Source organism: Mesoplodon bidens (assembly GCF_964165515.1).
Source record: "Mesoplodon bidens genome assembly, chromosome: 4".
Taxonomy (NCBI): Eukaryota; Metazoa; Chordata; class Mammalia; order Artiodactyla; family Ziphiidae; genus Mesoplodon; species Mesoplodon bidens.
In genome coordinates, this window is record NC_138160.1 from 4,802,139 (window position 1) to 4,816,752 (window position 14,614).

Here is a 14,614-nt window from a genome sequence, read left to right on the forward strand (position 1 = left end):
AGATGGGGAGCAAGGGGGAGCGATGGGAGAGATGGGGAGCGGTGGGGAGAGATGGGGAGCAGTGGGGAGCGATGGGGAGAGATGGGGAGCGGTGGGGAGCGATGGGGAGAGATGGGGAGCGATGGAGAGCGAGGGGGAGCGACGGGGAGCGACGGGGAGCGACGGGGAGAGACGGGGAGCGATGGGGAGCGGTGGGGAGAGATGGGGAGCGATGGGGAACGATGAGGAGAGATGGGGAGAGATGGGGAGCAATGGGGAGAGATGGGGAGCGATGGGGAGAGATGGGGAGCGAAGGGGTGCGAGGGGGAGGGATGGAGAGCGAGGGGGCGCGATGGGGAGCGAGGGGGAGCGAAGGGGAGCGATGGGGAGAGATGGGGAGAGATGGGGAGCGATGGGGAGCGATGGGGAGAGATGGGGAGCGGTGGGGAGCAGTGAGGAGCGGTGGGGAGCGGTGAGGAGCGATGGGGAGAGATGGGGAGCGATGGGGAGAGATGAGGAGAGACGGGGAGCGATGGGGAGTGATGGGGAGTGAGGGGGAGAGATGGGGAGCTGTGTGGAGAGATGGGGAGCGATGGGGAGCGATGGGGAGTGATGGGGAGCGGTGGCGAGAGATGGGGAGCGACGGGGAGAGATGGGGAGCTGTGTGGAGAGATGGGGAGCGATGGGGAGAGATGGGGAGTGGTGGAGAGCGAGGGGGAGCGAAGGGGAGCGAGGCGGAGCGATGGAGAGCGTCTGGGAGCGGTAGATGAAGCTTTGCTGGCTGGCCTGCTGCTTGCCTCCTGCTGTGCGGCCCAGCTCCTAAGGGGGCCAGTAGCTGACTTCGGCCCAGGGGTTGGGGACCCCTGATATACAGCACGGGAGGGTGAGGTCATGTGTAACCAGATTCATCAAGGGCCTAGACAGACAGAAAGGAGAGATGCGTGACACAGGATAAGAGAGTTTGGTGAAGTGAGAAGTCAATCAGTGATACCTTTGAAATGGCCAGATGCTGGTGTTTCTGAGGACAGGGAGGGGGGCGTTAGATGCGACCATTTGGCAGGCTGAGTCTGAAAGTAGTGATGACACAGCCCTGTACCTTTGGTTTGGGAGGGGGTGAGACCACGCAGGGTGAGCAGGGCTGGGAGCAGGTCTGGTTAGAAAGACGGTGGCTGGCAGGGCCACTTCCTCTGTGTGCTACTTGTTTTGTCAAAGAGTGATCCACACTCCCAAGGGCTCTGTGCTTGTTTGGTGCTTTGCTGTTGCATCTTAAGATTCTTCAGAAGTTTTGAACAAGGGGTCTGGCATTTTCGTCTTACACTTGGCCTCACAAACTGTATAGATGATCCTGGGGCCGGAAGGCGCCAGTTACTGGGACTGTAGCATAGGAACTTTTAGGAAGCAAATCCCTGAGACCACAGGAAATGTCTCACGTGACAAGGAGCTACAGCTGCCAGATGTTCACAAAATACCCCACACTTCCCTGGAGAGGGCTTTAGCAACCAGGAAAGTCTTTTAAAATTGTGCTTCAGCTTTAACAATCGTATCAGTTTTGCATTCTATTCCAAATTACGCTTGTTTTAAAACAAAAATGGGTTCTTCTGGTTTTTGAGTGAACTCGACCTTCCAGGAAGAAGTAACATGCTTACCCCCTGAACTTAAGAGTTGGGCTGTAAGCAAAGTCACAGGGCCTGCCCCCATCCCTGGGGGAGGATCAAAACCCTACCATCGCTTAGGGTAGTAAGAAACACTGAGGCAAAGGCACGCTAGAACCAAACACAGTGGACACGACTGGGCAGACGGCAAGGTGGCTCCTACAAAATACCTCCACACAGGATACCCCAGAAGATGGCATTTCTACTCCTGTAAGAAGGGGCTATATCATAAATAAATATGGCTGGAAATTCCATTTGGGCCTAAACCACAGACAGGGAAAGACAGACATCTTGTGGGCTTATGTTAGCATTACATCACAGATGTGGAAACTAATATAACTCCATCAGATAATATCACTGAGTTGTAGAGTGCTAGAGTTGCAGCTACTCCATAAGACATCTCTCGGGGTTTTAAAAGAAAGAAGAAACATAGTTTATTTTTCTTACGGGTAAATGAAAGAATAGCTCTTCATAAAGCAAAATACAAGAACATTCAAACAACAAACAACTTTCCATTTTGAGTTCCTGTGATAAAAGCCTTGACTTCTAAACAAAATCTATTAGCCATTTCAGTGGAATCATATGTTAATAAATTTAATAATCAATTTAATTAACCTTTTAATTATGTTATACTCTAAAGCTTTGTGAGAAGTTACCAAGTATCTGGGAGATGGTGATGAGGGTGTTGGGCAAGAACTGAGACTTTTATAGTTATTTCTCCTCTAAATAACTAACTGGACTCTACAGGCAAGGGGTCCACCAAATCAGAGTCAGAATCTAGACATCCCTCCAGGGCTTAGGACAGTCTGACAGAAAAACACAGCTTTCCCTGGAATTTTGACCGAAAAAAAAAGCTAAAACACCAAACAAAACCAAACTTTTTTTTTTTTTTTAAATGAGTAGGCTGCAGATATTATCCCTCTATTTTCCAAAGTGGATAACACCATCAATGAATTGCTAATACCTACCCTCTGTATAGAAGATCCTATGGACTTGGCCCTGTCCTTGTCATTTTACACTTAAATTATAGCTAATCCTCTGTAAGGAAATACCAGCTCAAATAGGTCACTTGCTAGAGACTTTAAGGCTAGGCGTTTGGTTCTAAAGCCATTGCTCACCACTTTCTGCAGTGTAGATGTTTGCTTGCTTGTTTCCATCACAATAACAAAACAGGTGTGGCCCATCATGTGGGAAAGAGGAAAATGTTATTTTCAGCATTCCTTAACTAGTGGCCAACATCAATTGCCATCATGAACTACAATTACACTTGTTTTTGTACAGTCTGCCAGGTAAGAATGATTTTTACATCTTTAGAAGGTTTTTCAAAAACAAAAAAAATGACACAGATATGCAGTAGAGACCTGCATATTTATGGCCCCAAAAGCCTAAAATATTTTACTATGTGGCCCTTTATGGGAACTTTGCCCACCCTACATTACACAAACCAGACTTTTTTTTTCTTTAAATATCTTATGAGAAAGGCAGAAGTTGAAACAAATGCACTTCCATTTTTGAATGGAAGTGCTTATTCTCTTTCACCTTCGATTACCTGCAGCAAATTTGACTCACTGACATCCATGGAGCACCTACAGTGTACAGCACTTTGCAGCGTTTAAAAGGAAAAAGCACCTCTAAGACATAAAAATCACCACAGTACAAGTCAAAATGTGGTGTTATAAAAAAAAAAAAATCGCTCAGTGCTAAGGGACAAAAACGGACCTAGGTATTACTTGCAGTTGTGGAGGTAAAACGTGGGGCCCGGAACAGGACGACAGCCTGCCAAGCTGGAGGAAGACAAGGACAGGGGCCCAAAGGCAGGAAGGCAGTCGTGAGGGCTCCCAGTTCCAGCAAGGGGAGGTGCGCTGTGTGCATGGGTGCAGTGCAGAGGGAGATAACCCCGGAGGGTAAGCTGGTGCCTCCTCCACGAAGGGACTCTGGAAAAAACACTCATTTGGGAAACCTTAAATAAAAAGGAAGTTACTCTTAAGACCAGTTATCTGGTATCGGAAACCAGAAATGGAAAGTCACCAGGACTGCAAGGGCCTCCTTTCCCCTTTCTCTTCCAAGGTACACCTGCTTCTCCGCTGTCCATCTGCTTACTTCTCCTTTCACTTTTAACCCTACTCTTGCTTTCTTCGCATCCCACAGCACCTCCTCAGACAAGTACAGGTGCGTCTTGAGTGCCCACGACAGGTAATCTAGGGATCTCCTGGATACCTTGTCTCTCCACTTCACAGCAAGTGTCAGCCACAGAGCGTGTAAGCAAGGGCAGGGGTGCGATATTTGCAGAGGAACCCAGAATGTTTTCTTGGAAGGGGTGTTTTCAGTTGCATTTCCAGCCTGTAGATTTAGGAAGGAGCAGGTAAGGTCTGGACGTCTCCTTAACACATACAAAGCTTGTACTGAATGCTAAGAATTTGGACTTTCTAACCAGACGTCGGGTAGCCACGGGAGGCTTCCGAGCAAGGTACCGACGGCAGCAAGCTGTGATTATCAAAAAGCGATTCTGGTGGTGGTGGGTATTGGAATGCAGATGGGAAAAACTTCGGTTCAGACAAGAAGATCGGGACCTGAATGTATCCAGGAACTGCGGTCAGGTGAGGATTTCTTTTCTTTTTTCCCTTTCCAAGAGATTTAAAAAATAAAACTTGGTGGTAGCTAGCAATTGGTGGCAGGGTCGCCGAGGATTCGGCCAGGCGCTGTGCTTGGCACCTAGTGGGTGGCGGCGCCCAGAGCCGAGGCTTCAGGGACACGGCGGAGATGGGTCTGGAATGAGGCCGAGGAGCGCCGGGTCGGACGGCAAGTGGACACAGCAGGCGCTGCCGGGAAGAAAGACGTTCCCGGAGAAAGGACTGGTCAGCGGCGACGACAAACAAGGCGAGGCGCCAAAGCGCACCGGGCGCGGCCGGAGGAACCACTCGGTGTCCGCCCGCCGCGCGGGGCGTTGGGAGCTGTAGTCCTGCCCTCTCCTCCTGGATCCGGCCGGACTCGGACAGCGCCCATCCCTTCACTTAAGAATCGTGCGCTGGCCCGTCCGGGTGCGGGGTCCTTCAAGACCATGAGGCGCCTGGAATGACGTCATGCTCAGGTCACCTCCCCCTCGTTGAAGGTTTTAGGTGTCTATGTGAAGTGTGCCACACAGCAAGCCGGCAATGAACGAGTAAATCCTACACTGTGGAAGAAGGGCCCCTCCGATGTCTCTTCTCTCCTCGACGTTTCCTTCGCGCCCGTCTTCCCAGCCGCATCGGCGCGGCTCCGCTCCCTATTTTGCTCCGGCAGCGCCTCAGGCAGCCCCGCGCCGCGGCGAGGGGCGGAGCGCGCCAGGGCGGGGCGGGGCCCTGGCCGGACTGCGTCGCGCTCGGGGGCCGCGCCGGGTAGCGTTTCTTTCTAGTGCCTGAGGCAGCTCTGGCTCGGAGAGTGGTTCGTCAGCTCCACGGGGACCTCTGTGCACGGATGGACCCGCCCGGACCCGGCGGGAAGCGGCCTGGCAGGCGGCGTCCCCGGCGGCGTCAGCAGAGGCAGGACAGGGCCGAGGTCGCGGGTCCCTGAGGCGCGCGGGCTCACCGGGCCCGGCGGCGGCACCATGATGCCGGGCGAGACCCACTCGGCGGCGCCCGGGACGGCGGCGGACCTCTCGCGCTGTCAGGGCTGCGCTTCCCTGCAGCAGGTACGGCGTCTTCCCCGGGCCGAGGGTGCGGAGGGGCTGGGCCGGCCGTCCAGGGCTCCGGCTGGGGGTCGGGCCGCGCGCGTTAAGCTTCCGCGCGCTGCTCCCACTCCCGGGCCTGAAGCCCCCCTCCCCCCTGCCCCCCCCCCCCCCCCGTTTCCCTTCAGTTGTTTTGGGAACGGCTTCCTTTGCGTTATTTAGGTTTAGGATACAGGGTTCATTTACTGGGATGCAGTGGTTGGGGAGCGAGCTCTGGAGGGCCCCCTGCTGCCTTTATGCAGTCTCAGGGTTCCCCAGGGCTGACTTGTAGGTAGATGAGGGATGGTCAAAATGACCAGGGAAGCCACCTTTCCCAGGATAAGGTTTTTTTTTTTAATTGTGCTGGTCCGTCCTTAAAATATTTCTTGCCTGGGGGCAGGTTCTTATGCGGCCTGCGGATTGGCCGAGAGGGTCGTTCATCGATTAAAGGCTTGAAGATCCTGGAGGTTCCTAGCTGTCGCGTGGTCTGTGCGCTACCGTGGCAGAAGAGCTGCTGGTGTCTGGCCCCAGGTCTCACGGAGTCGCGGAAATAGTCCCAAGTAGTCGTTTCCAGTAGACTCTCCCAGCTGTCTGACAGCAGGAGTCTCTCTTGTGGCGATCCGTGTCTTTAATGGTAAAGCGGAACTGTCTACCGCGGTATGGACATGTAACTAAATTATCACCTATTTTACGTAGTGTTTTAGGCACCGCGGACATAGTGGTGAACAAAGTAGGTAAGATCTGCTGTCATAAATAAGATACGTGTGTGCCAGTAGGACTTTAGAAGGTTTTAAGTGTTAGGCAAATAAAGGAGGAGTTGGACGTGGTGGTTTTGTCGCTTGGCTGGGGTGGCAGCCGACAGGGTGTTTTTGAAGTGGTGGCATTCGGACATCTGAAGGATGAGAAGAAGAAGACGGACGGAGGTGTGAGAGCGGCTTCCTAGGTAGAGGGCTTAACGGGCGAGCGGTTATTGACGTGAAAAGGAGCAAGGTGTCTTGGAGGGGCAGAACGAAGTCTGGTTGGTGTGAGTGTAGCGCAGAGGGGAGAGCCCTGATGAAACCCGAAAGGAATGTAGGCTAGATGAGCTTAGGGTTTTGTTTCGTTTTGTTTTTGTTTTAAACTGCATCATCTATGAACGGGTCCCAAACATTTAAGGGCTGAGAGCAGGGGAGGGAGAAAAGAAAGTCATGTGCTGGCGCTCTGAAATAGAGGGGGAGCTACTGGTCAAATAATTGTCCGAGCTGAGCTGCCTCACGTAGGCATTTAGAACGTGCTTTTGTTTTTTTCCCTCAAAACCCAGGAACGTGAGTGAAGTTCTCTTGACTCTTTCACGAGTTATATTTATTCTTTGGGCCGGTTTATTTACTCAACAAATATTTATTGATCACCTGTTGTGTTTTAGGCAGTGCAGCTACACAGTGGGGGCGGGGGGGGAGCGAATACGCTCCATCTCTTGGAGCTTCCATTCTAGGAGGCGGAGGGAGGAGACAGATTAAACAAGTTACGTGAGAAGGTAATAAATGTGCCGGAGATAAAGTGAGCAGAGAAGCGGGGAGAACAAAAGGGTGAGGAAGGGCCCAGGGGCTAGTGGAATTTAAACAGGGAGTCCTCACAGAGGTTGTATTTGAGCAGAGGTGGTGAGAATAAGTTCTGTTGATGTCTTTGAAGAAAAGCATCCCAGACAATAGCAACGTCGTCAGGTGTGGTGGCCTGACGCAGGAGCTTGACTGGTGTGCCCGGGGAGAGCAGGGAGGTGCTGTGGCAGGGTGGAGTGCATGTTGGTGTCTGCGTCTGCTTGGGGCTGCTCTAATGAAGTCCCATAACGTGCGTGGCTTGTCAGCGACAGGAATTTACGGTTATGGTGGCTGGGAAGTCCAAGATCAAGGGACTGGCAGATTTGGTATCTGGTGAGAGCAGGATGCCTGCTTCATGCCTTCTGGCCGTGTCCTCAATGGCAGAAGCCGGGAGAGAGCTCAGAGCTCTCTGGGGTCTCATTTGTAAGTACACTGATTCCATCCATGGAGGCTCTGCCCTTACGACCTGTTCACCTAGCAGAGGACCAGTCTCCAAATGGCTAGCCTATTGGGGATTATATTTCAACCTATGAATTTTGTGGGGAGCACAAGCGACCTGGAGCAATCAGGGAGTTTGATGAAGTCAGAGAGAAGAGAGCCTGACTATGGGAGCCCTTAGAGACCATTGTAAGGATTTGGGCTCTTACTCTGAAAGGATAGCGAGTCCTGAGAGGCTTTTGTGCAGGAGAACGACGGGTATAAATTATGTTGTCCAGTTGTGGATCTGATTTTCCTTCAAAAACCTGGTCTACCCGTAGTAGTCCCCATCTTGGTTCAAAGTAGCAACTGTATCCTTCTGGTAGCTTAGACCAGAAACTAGATGTCATCCTTGGTTTCTCCCTTTTCTCTAACAGCCTGCATCCAGCCCATCAACTGATTCTGTTGGCTTCTTTGTTAGTCACCCATTTCTCACCATCCCCACTGCTTCCACCCGTGTGTGAACTGCTGTAATCTCTGGCCCCGGGGGTTTTTGCTGTAGCCTCCTCTGCCGCCTTCCTTCCTCCTGTGCCACATTCCTGCTACTGGTTCTCAACACAGCAGTACGAGTTGCCCTGTGAAGTCCCTAGGTCCCGGGGTCTGCAGGCCTTTCCTGTAAGGGGCAGCACCATAAATAGTTAGGTGTTGTGGTCTCGTTCACAGGTACTCAGCTCTGCCTGCATCGTGTAAAGATGGCCACAGAGAACACTGAAGGGATGGGTGTGGTTATGTTCCGTGGAACCCTGATTTGCAAAAACAGGCCAAGGGCCTTAGTTTGCAGACCTCTCTCCTAGGTTGCAGTACTCCATTGCATTTGGGTTTTCTGTTGCCTAGAGTGCTTTTTTTAGGGGAAGAGAATGGTTAGTTGTGAGTGGAGTCCATGGAACAAGTCTTTAATATTGCAAAGTCAGCCTGGAAAAGTAGGTTCCTGGCAGATTAGGGAGGACCTTGAATGGTAGCCACCTTAAAGTTCTGTGCTTAATTCCGTTCGCATCATGAAGAGTGAAGGGTTTTGCATGGTTACTGCACAAGAGCAGTGTTTGTCGTAAAAGTAACCGGTGGCCGTGTGCGTGCTGGATCGAGGAGGTCAGTGATTGCGCTGATGCAGGCTGGTGGTAATAGAGGGTGGCCCAGCTGAAGGGTCTTGGGATTGGGAATGGAGAAGAACAAGGTTCTGAGTGTGAGAAACTGCCAAGAGTGCACAGATCTCAGTCAGGAAGATGGAAGGTCCAGAGATTTAAATCCTGAGTGACTCTGAGAACTGTGGTAGAGGTAGGAAAAAGCAGACGCCAAGATGGGAGAGACGTTGGAAATGTAGGAGCGAAGCTTTGGGATGACGTCAGCATAGGGGATTTTCAGCTGTTTTCACATTTGTTTGTAGTGCGAGGTGCCTCCAAGGTACTGTGATACACTTCCAGGGAAAGAGTGAAGCAGCCAGGTCAGATGGGCACTGAGTTCATTGTAAGGATTTTATCTGGAGAGGGTGGGCATCGGAGAATGGAGAAGTGTGTTCTGCCTGTTCAGAGAAAGCCAGCGTGCTCGTGACTAAGGGGAGCATGGAGCGGTGAAGCAAGGAGAAACAGAGTTAAACGGGAAGCGTACGGAAATCAGGATGAGACAGATGGAGGGCTGAGAACAGGCGATGGCATTTGCCAGGTAGAAGGTCCATGATGGGTCACCGGTAGAAAGGAAGCTTCTGCAGGGTTACCTAGTGTCACAGCAAGTTGTGTATTTCAACTAAAATTGTACCAGGGAGAAACAAAAGAGGTTCTGTACATAGAGAAGGCATCCTGCTGTATAGCTTTAACACACTGAGACTTCTGGAGCTTGCAGAACATATACAAGCACATTACAAGCGTCTTGCCTGCAGGAGCCCTGGCGTCAGTGCTGTGGCTTCATTCTGAACCTCCGTGGGGGGCTGGCTGTCTCTGTCCCCAGTGGAACAGCGCTTGGGTGCGCGGCAAGTCGTCCTTCCTGTCTCACTCCTGCCTGCCCTCTTTCTCTCTCTCTTTTTGTGGCCGTGCCCACAGTGTGCGGGATCTCAGTTCCCTGACCAGGGGTTGAACCCGAGCCCTCAGCAGTGACAGTGCAGAGTCCTAACCACCCGACTGCCAGGGAGTCCCCTGCCCTCTTTTTCTTTAGTGGGTGCGGAGATACCCACTAGTCTCTCACATCACCTTATCTGTTTGCTCATCCGTATTGGGTATCATGGTTTATCACTGATCTGTAGCCCAGTGTGCGTATGGGTTGCCGAGCTTTGGGAATCCCAGACCAAGGTGGATCCTCACTCTGGTGCTATTATGTACAGTTAAACAAGTCTTGAGTGGTTTTAAGTCAAGCTGGCATAGGTCCCTTTAATTCTGGTGAAGGAGAGGCCCTTTTATTTTACTAGTTTCAGTCATTGCAGAGTGAAACAGTTTAACTCTCTTGGGAATCCAGGTGGGCGTTTGAAGCACCTAGTTATACTGTTTAGCTCATGTAACTAGAATAGAGTCAGAATAAATGGTGTTTGGTTGTCCTTGGAGCAGGTTTGAGCGCATGATTTATATAAACTTTTGTTGGACTCCCATTTGATAATCACCAGTGGTTTGAACTTCATCATTTGGAACTTGAAACGTACTTGTCCCTAGACATAATGATTTGTAAGTGGTTATAAAGAATGCTCACAAAATTGTAACTCATTCATTTAGTGAACATTTTTTGAGCGTCACCGTGTCTGTGATGCCGTGGCATGTGTTGGAATACAACCACGAACAGAAGAGGCGTGGAGCTTCTTGTGTTGTGGTTAAAGTTACGGAAGAGTGAAAAAGCAACCCCTGAATAACTGTAGTGTAATAACTACACGTAGTTCTTGAAAAAAATTTGAGGAGAAGTGGACTTGCACAGGTCAGATACATGTTGGTCAGGGGTCAGCTGTACTATTTTGGGGGATGTTCAGGGTAGGTACCCTGGGAGCATCCAGGAGGGATGGGTGAAGGCTTCTCAGCAGAAGTGAGTCTAGGCCTGAAGGATGGTTCCTGACTAAATAAGAGGGAAGACATGGAGGGAGAGTGTGGCCAGAGGGCGCATCATGTGCAAAGACTAGGAGGGGAGAATGGAGTCTGTGATAGAGTAAAGCACAAAGCAAAAGGCGAGGAGAGGAAGACGAGGCCAGCGAGGCTGGAGCCTGCCTTCCCGGGCGCCAGAACCTCTCAGCTCGTCCTGGTGCGTGCGCACAGGTGGAAAGGGGTGGGCTGTTACCACTGTGCCGGAGGGCATCACCCAGGCTCCTGTCTGACTGTTCAGAGACACACTCAGCTCTGACGGAGCTCGACCTAGACTCTCAGTTTTAAGTAAGCGCAGTTAGTAAGAAGTTAGCAAACAGGAGGAGGAAGTGTGGCTTATCAGAGAGGATTCAAGCTGACCATTTAGCAGATCGCCCACAGCAGAGCAGTCAAGGAGATTAGTGTGGTTTTAAAAAAGAATTTATTTTGAAATAATTGAGAACTCATAGGAAAGTTGGCAGAATAGTGCAAAGAACTCTGGTATTCTCTTCACCCCACTCACAGGTTGTCAAGATGGTTGCATTCACTCCCTCATGGTGTGCACACACGCACACTTTCCCTCCCCTGCGCACTCCACAGAGTGTGTCCTCGAGACCTGAGCACTTGTCAGCAGAATAAGCCATAGCTCTCCAATCAGGATGCAGGCCTCGGTGCAGCACTTCCCTCCAGCGCATAGACCCATCCGATTGTGCTTACGGTTAGGCCCAGGTGTAGCTTTTCCCTTTCTGGTTCAAGGTCCTATAAGGAAGATGTATGTCATTGTCACATCTCTTCAGCCTTTTTCCTTTAGTCTTTCTCTGCCTTTCACGTTCAGGGAAGTTTGAGTACAGCCTTGTATTCTCTGCGGACCATTTGGCCAGGTCTGGAGACATTTTTGGTGGTTACACTGTATTAGCGATCCCAAGACCACACCAGGTTCAGTGATTCCCCAGGGGGACTGCTCCAGGGTGTGGTATATTGTAGTGAAAGGATACAAAGGAAAGGCGAGTGGGGTGACGTGCAGAGGAAACCAGGTGAGCGACCTGACTCATGAATCCCTCTAGTGGTGTGTTGTGACACGTGTGACGTATCGTCTCCCAGGGCCTCTCATTAGAGACTCAGAGCCTGAAGCCTGCTAGGGGCTGGTCACGTGGGCACCCCCTGTCTAGCACGTACCAAAACTCCAGACTCCCAGAAGGAAAGCAGGTTTCAGCATCGGCCACATTGCACAGTTGAGGTACAGGGCGCCCCTCTTGTCAGTTTGGGGAATGGTGGGAACCCTCCAGAAATCCAAGTTCCCAGACGCCAGCGAAGGGCCCACGTCTCGGGCAGGCCTGCCCTGTGAACCCTTGTCTGCACCACCCCTCGGGGATGAGGCCGTGCTCTGGCCACATCGTGAGTAGAAGCTGGGGAAGCTGGCAGGCCTGTCCGTGCAAAGGGCAGCGCACAGCTAAGAATCTCCCATCTCCCAATGTTAGTATAATTTGAGGTCGACTCAGGCAATTTAGTTATTCCGTTATCATCTGTATATTTCCTTGTTCGCTCTGTGTCTATGTATTGTACTTAGTGGTTTAGTAAAACGGCTTTCCTGACTATACTGCAGTCTCCTCTGTCCACTTCTCAGCCCCCAGGCCCACTGCGTGCTCCGTGCCAAGGCCCCCTCTCCTCACCCTGTGCTCTTAGCCACCATGTTGACCCCACTTCCCCGAGAAGGGGAGGGGAGACGGGAAGCACAGAGTGCACTGCCTCTCTTTTCTTTTCCTCAGTGCTCCGTGCTCACGGTGACGTTCAGGGGGCTGTTGTATGGCTGAAATGCACAGTGTGCTGCGGGGGTGGGTATGGGGAGCGCGTCTGAGTGGCATGGGGGGCGGGGGCGAGGGCTGCTCTGGGGGCTGTGTTAGCGAACACGTGAGCGGGTGAGCATGATAGAGCTGGAGGAGCTTGGCCCGAAGGCAGAGAAAAACAGAAGGTGGGAGTTACGACAGCAGAGAGGAGAGAATTGGGGATAAATCTGAGCTTTCCAGTATATGTTATAATAGAAGTTCCAGGAGGAGAGGACAAGACTGCAGGGAGAGAAGCCGTAATCAAAGACTCAAAGACGCCAGGCCACCTTCCCCTTGCCTGGAGAGGAAGAACCACACCCTGGACCCTGCGTCCTTCCCTAGAGGCTGGACAGCAGTAGGGAGGGCACACGGTGTGTGTACCCGTACGTGAACGTGAGTCAGAAGGGCCCTACTGCCTTCCACCTGGACACAGCCCGCTCAGCATTCACAGTTCTGAGCTCCATTAGTTAGAGACCTTGATTGCAACCAACCTAAGTGACCTTTGAATCAGATGGGAGAAAAACCACCAAAGAATGTTTTATTAGGACACTGCAGTAACAGACCAGATTCAAGCTGCCACTCAGCCAGGCCATAGGAAAAAAGTTAGGGACTGGAGTGCTGTAGGAAACTAAGAAGTTGTCCTCGCTCAGTTTGTGTTTTATTTTCCTGTGTAATGCTATGTTTTGTGATTTTAAGTCTTTAAAATAGGAGTTATACATGAGCATAGTTTAGAGAGACAGCTAGATGTACAGAATTTGTTGGCCCCCAGCCAGCCTGTCCCTGTTCTCGAGAGAGACCACTTTTGTTTGCACTCTGTGTGTTTCATCTGGTTAAATAATAGATGTATATTGCTGCTGCTTGTTTTTCAGTTTTAGGCATATTGTTTGATTTCTGACTTCGGAAGGTGAGGATTGAGCTGTCTTTCTGCCCTGTACCCCAGCACCCCTGAGCATTCCCTCCTGCCCCCGCCTCCCAAAAAATGTCCTCTCAGTGCAGCTGTGATTTCCCTTAGGTCACTATTCGGAGTTGACATCATTATGACTGTTTGTTATTCAGAGCCAAACTATGGAGTAACTTATGATGATTTTTCCTTACCTGTGTGTTTTCTTGTTTCCCCGATTAATGACTATTTCCTTAATTCAGTGTTTTCATCTTGAAAATGTTAATGAGTGTTCACTGTGTGTCAGAGACCACATTAAACGCTTTATATGGCTCATTCTGTTTAACCCTGATAGCAAGCCAGTTAGGTAACCCCCTACGCCCCAAACACACACCCAAACCAATGTTTCAGTCTCCTTATCTATAACACTGGAAATAGTACTGAGGCAGGGGTAAGTTAAGTCAGTTTGCCCAAGGCACCCTTGCAGGAAGTGGTGGAACAGGAATTTGAATCCAGCTGTGTCTTAACTGTAGAGCCTGAGGTTTCTGGAACGTCTGTGGCACAGTTCTTGACATTACAGAATGGCATCTGGAAGCAAGGCTGGGAAGATGAGATTGACTAGCAGAGAACTGGAAAGAGAATGGGAAAAGAAGGAGGTTATTTAAAAATTAATCCAGTTAAATGCGTGATGACGCTACATGGCGCTTGCAGTTCTCTGCCAGTTAGGTAGAAATATCTTAATGCCTTCATTCCACCAGATAATTCTGTCGTTTTGTTCTTAAGGGGAAAAAAATCCCCTTCTGGGCCTTTAGAGCTGCTCCGGTCTGGTGTGCAGCTGCCTTCCTGGATTCTCTTTACCTCTGTTCTGCGCCCACCTCGTCCTCGTCCTCGTCCTCTCTCAGTTTACTCCAGGATTTGGGTGGAGCGTGTCCACATCCTTTGGCACCTCCCTGAGCAGGGGTGTCTGGGAAGTGAGTTTGTGGAGACTCCAGGTTTGAGAATGTCTGTTTTGCCATCGTGACTGGCTGATAGCTTGTGCAGAATTTTACCTTGGAATTCATTTTCCGTCAAAATTTTGAAGGCTTGCTTTCTAGGTCTCTAGATGATAGTTGAAGTCTAAAGCCATTCTGATTCCAGGTTCTTTGTACGTGACTTGTTTCATTTTGATTTTTTTCTGTCATGATTCTCATAGGATCTTTGTTTTGTCTCTGATGCTCTAAAATTTTGTGCTTATGTTTCATGGTTTGGATCCAGTTTGTATCCATGTGCTGGGGCCCTTTCAATTTAGAAACTTCTGGCTTCAGTTCTTGGTTTTTTTCTTCTTGAATGTCAGTATTTCTTTAATGATCGCTCCATCGTTGCCATTCTTCTCTCACTGGAACTCTTGTTGGGCATGTGAGACTTCTTGCACTGACAGTCTGATTTTTATTTTTTCTTCATTCTTTCCTACATCTGTGTTTTGTTTGTTTGTGTTTAAATTTTGGAGGACGCTTTTTCATCAAATCTTCTGAGTCTTTTATTTTG

General features: G+C 50.4%; 1 protein-coding gene across 4 annotated transcripts in view; it reads left to right on the forward strand.

The window, feature by feature from the left end:
- The window catches only part of ICE1 (interactor of little elongation complex ELL subunit 1), a 535,590-nt gene that overhangs the window by 469,051 nt on the left and 51,925 nt on the right, over positions 1–14,614 (forward strand). For 2 of the 4 annotated variants that reach the window (XM_081232986.1, XM_081232987.1), the window contains exon 1: positions 4,997–5,298. The exons of 1 other annotated variant lie outside the window; for it this stretch is intronic. In XM_081232986.1, the coding sequence (XP_081089112.1) occupies positions 5,215–5,298 (84 nt within the window). In that variant the 5' untranslated portion in view covers positions 4,997–5,214. Of the gene's footprint in view, positions 1–4,996; positions 5,299–5,879; positions 5,971–14,614 lie in introns of those variants that run through there. One more of the 4 variants, XM_081232989.1, reaches the window with a different exon arrangement.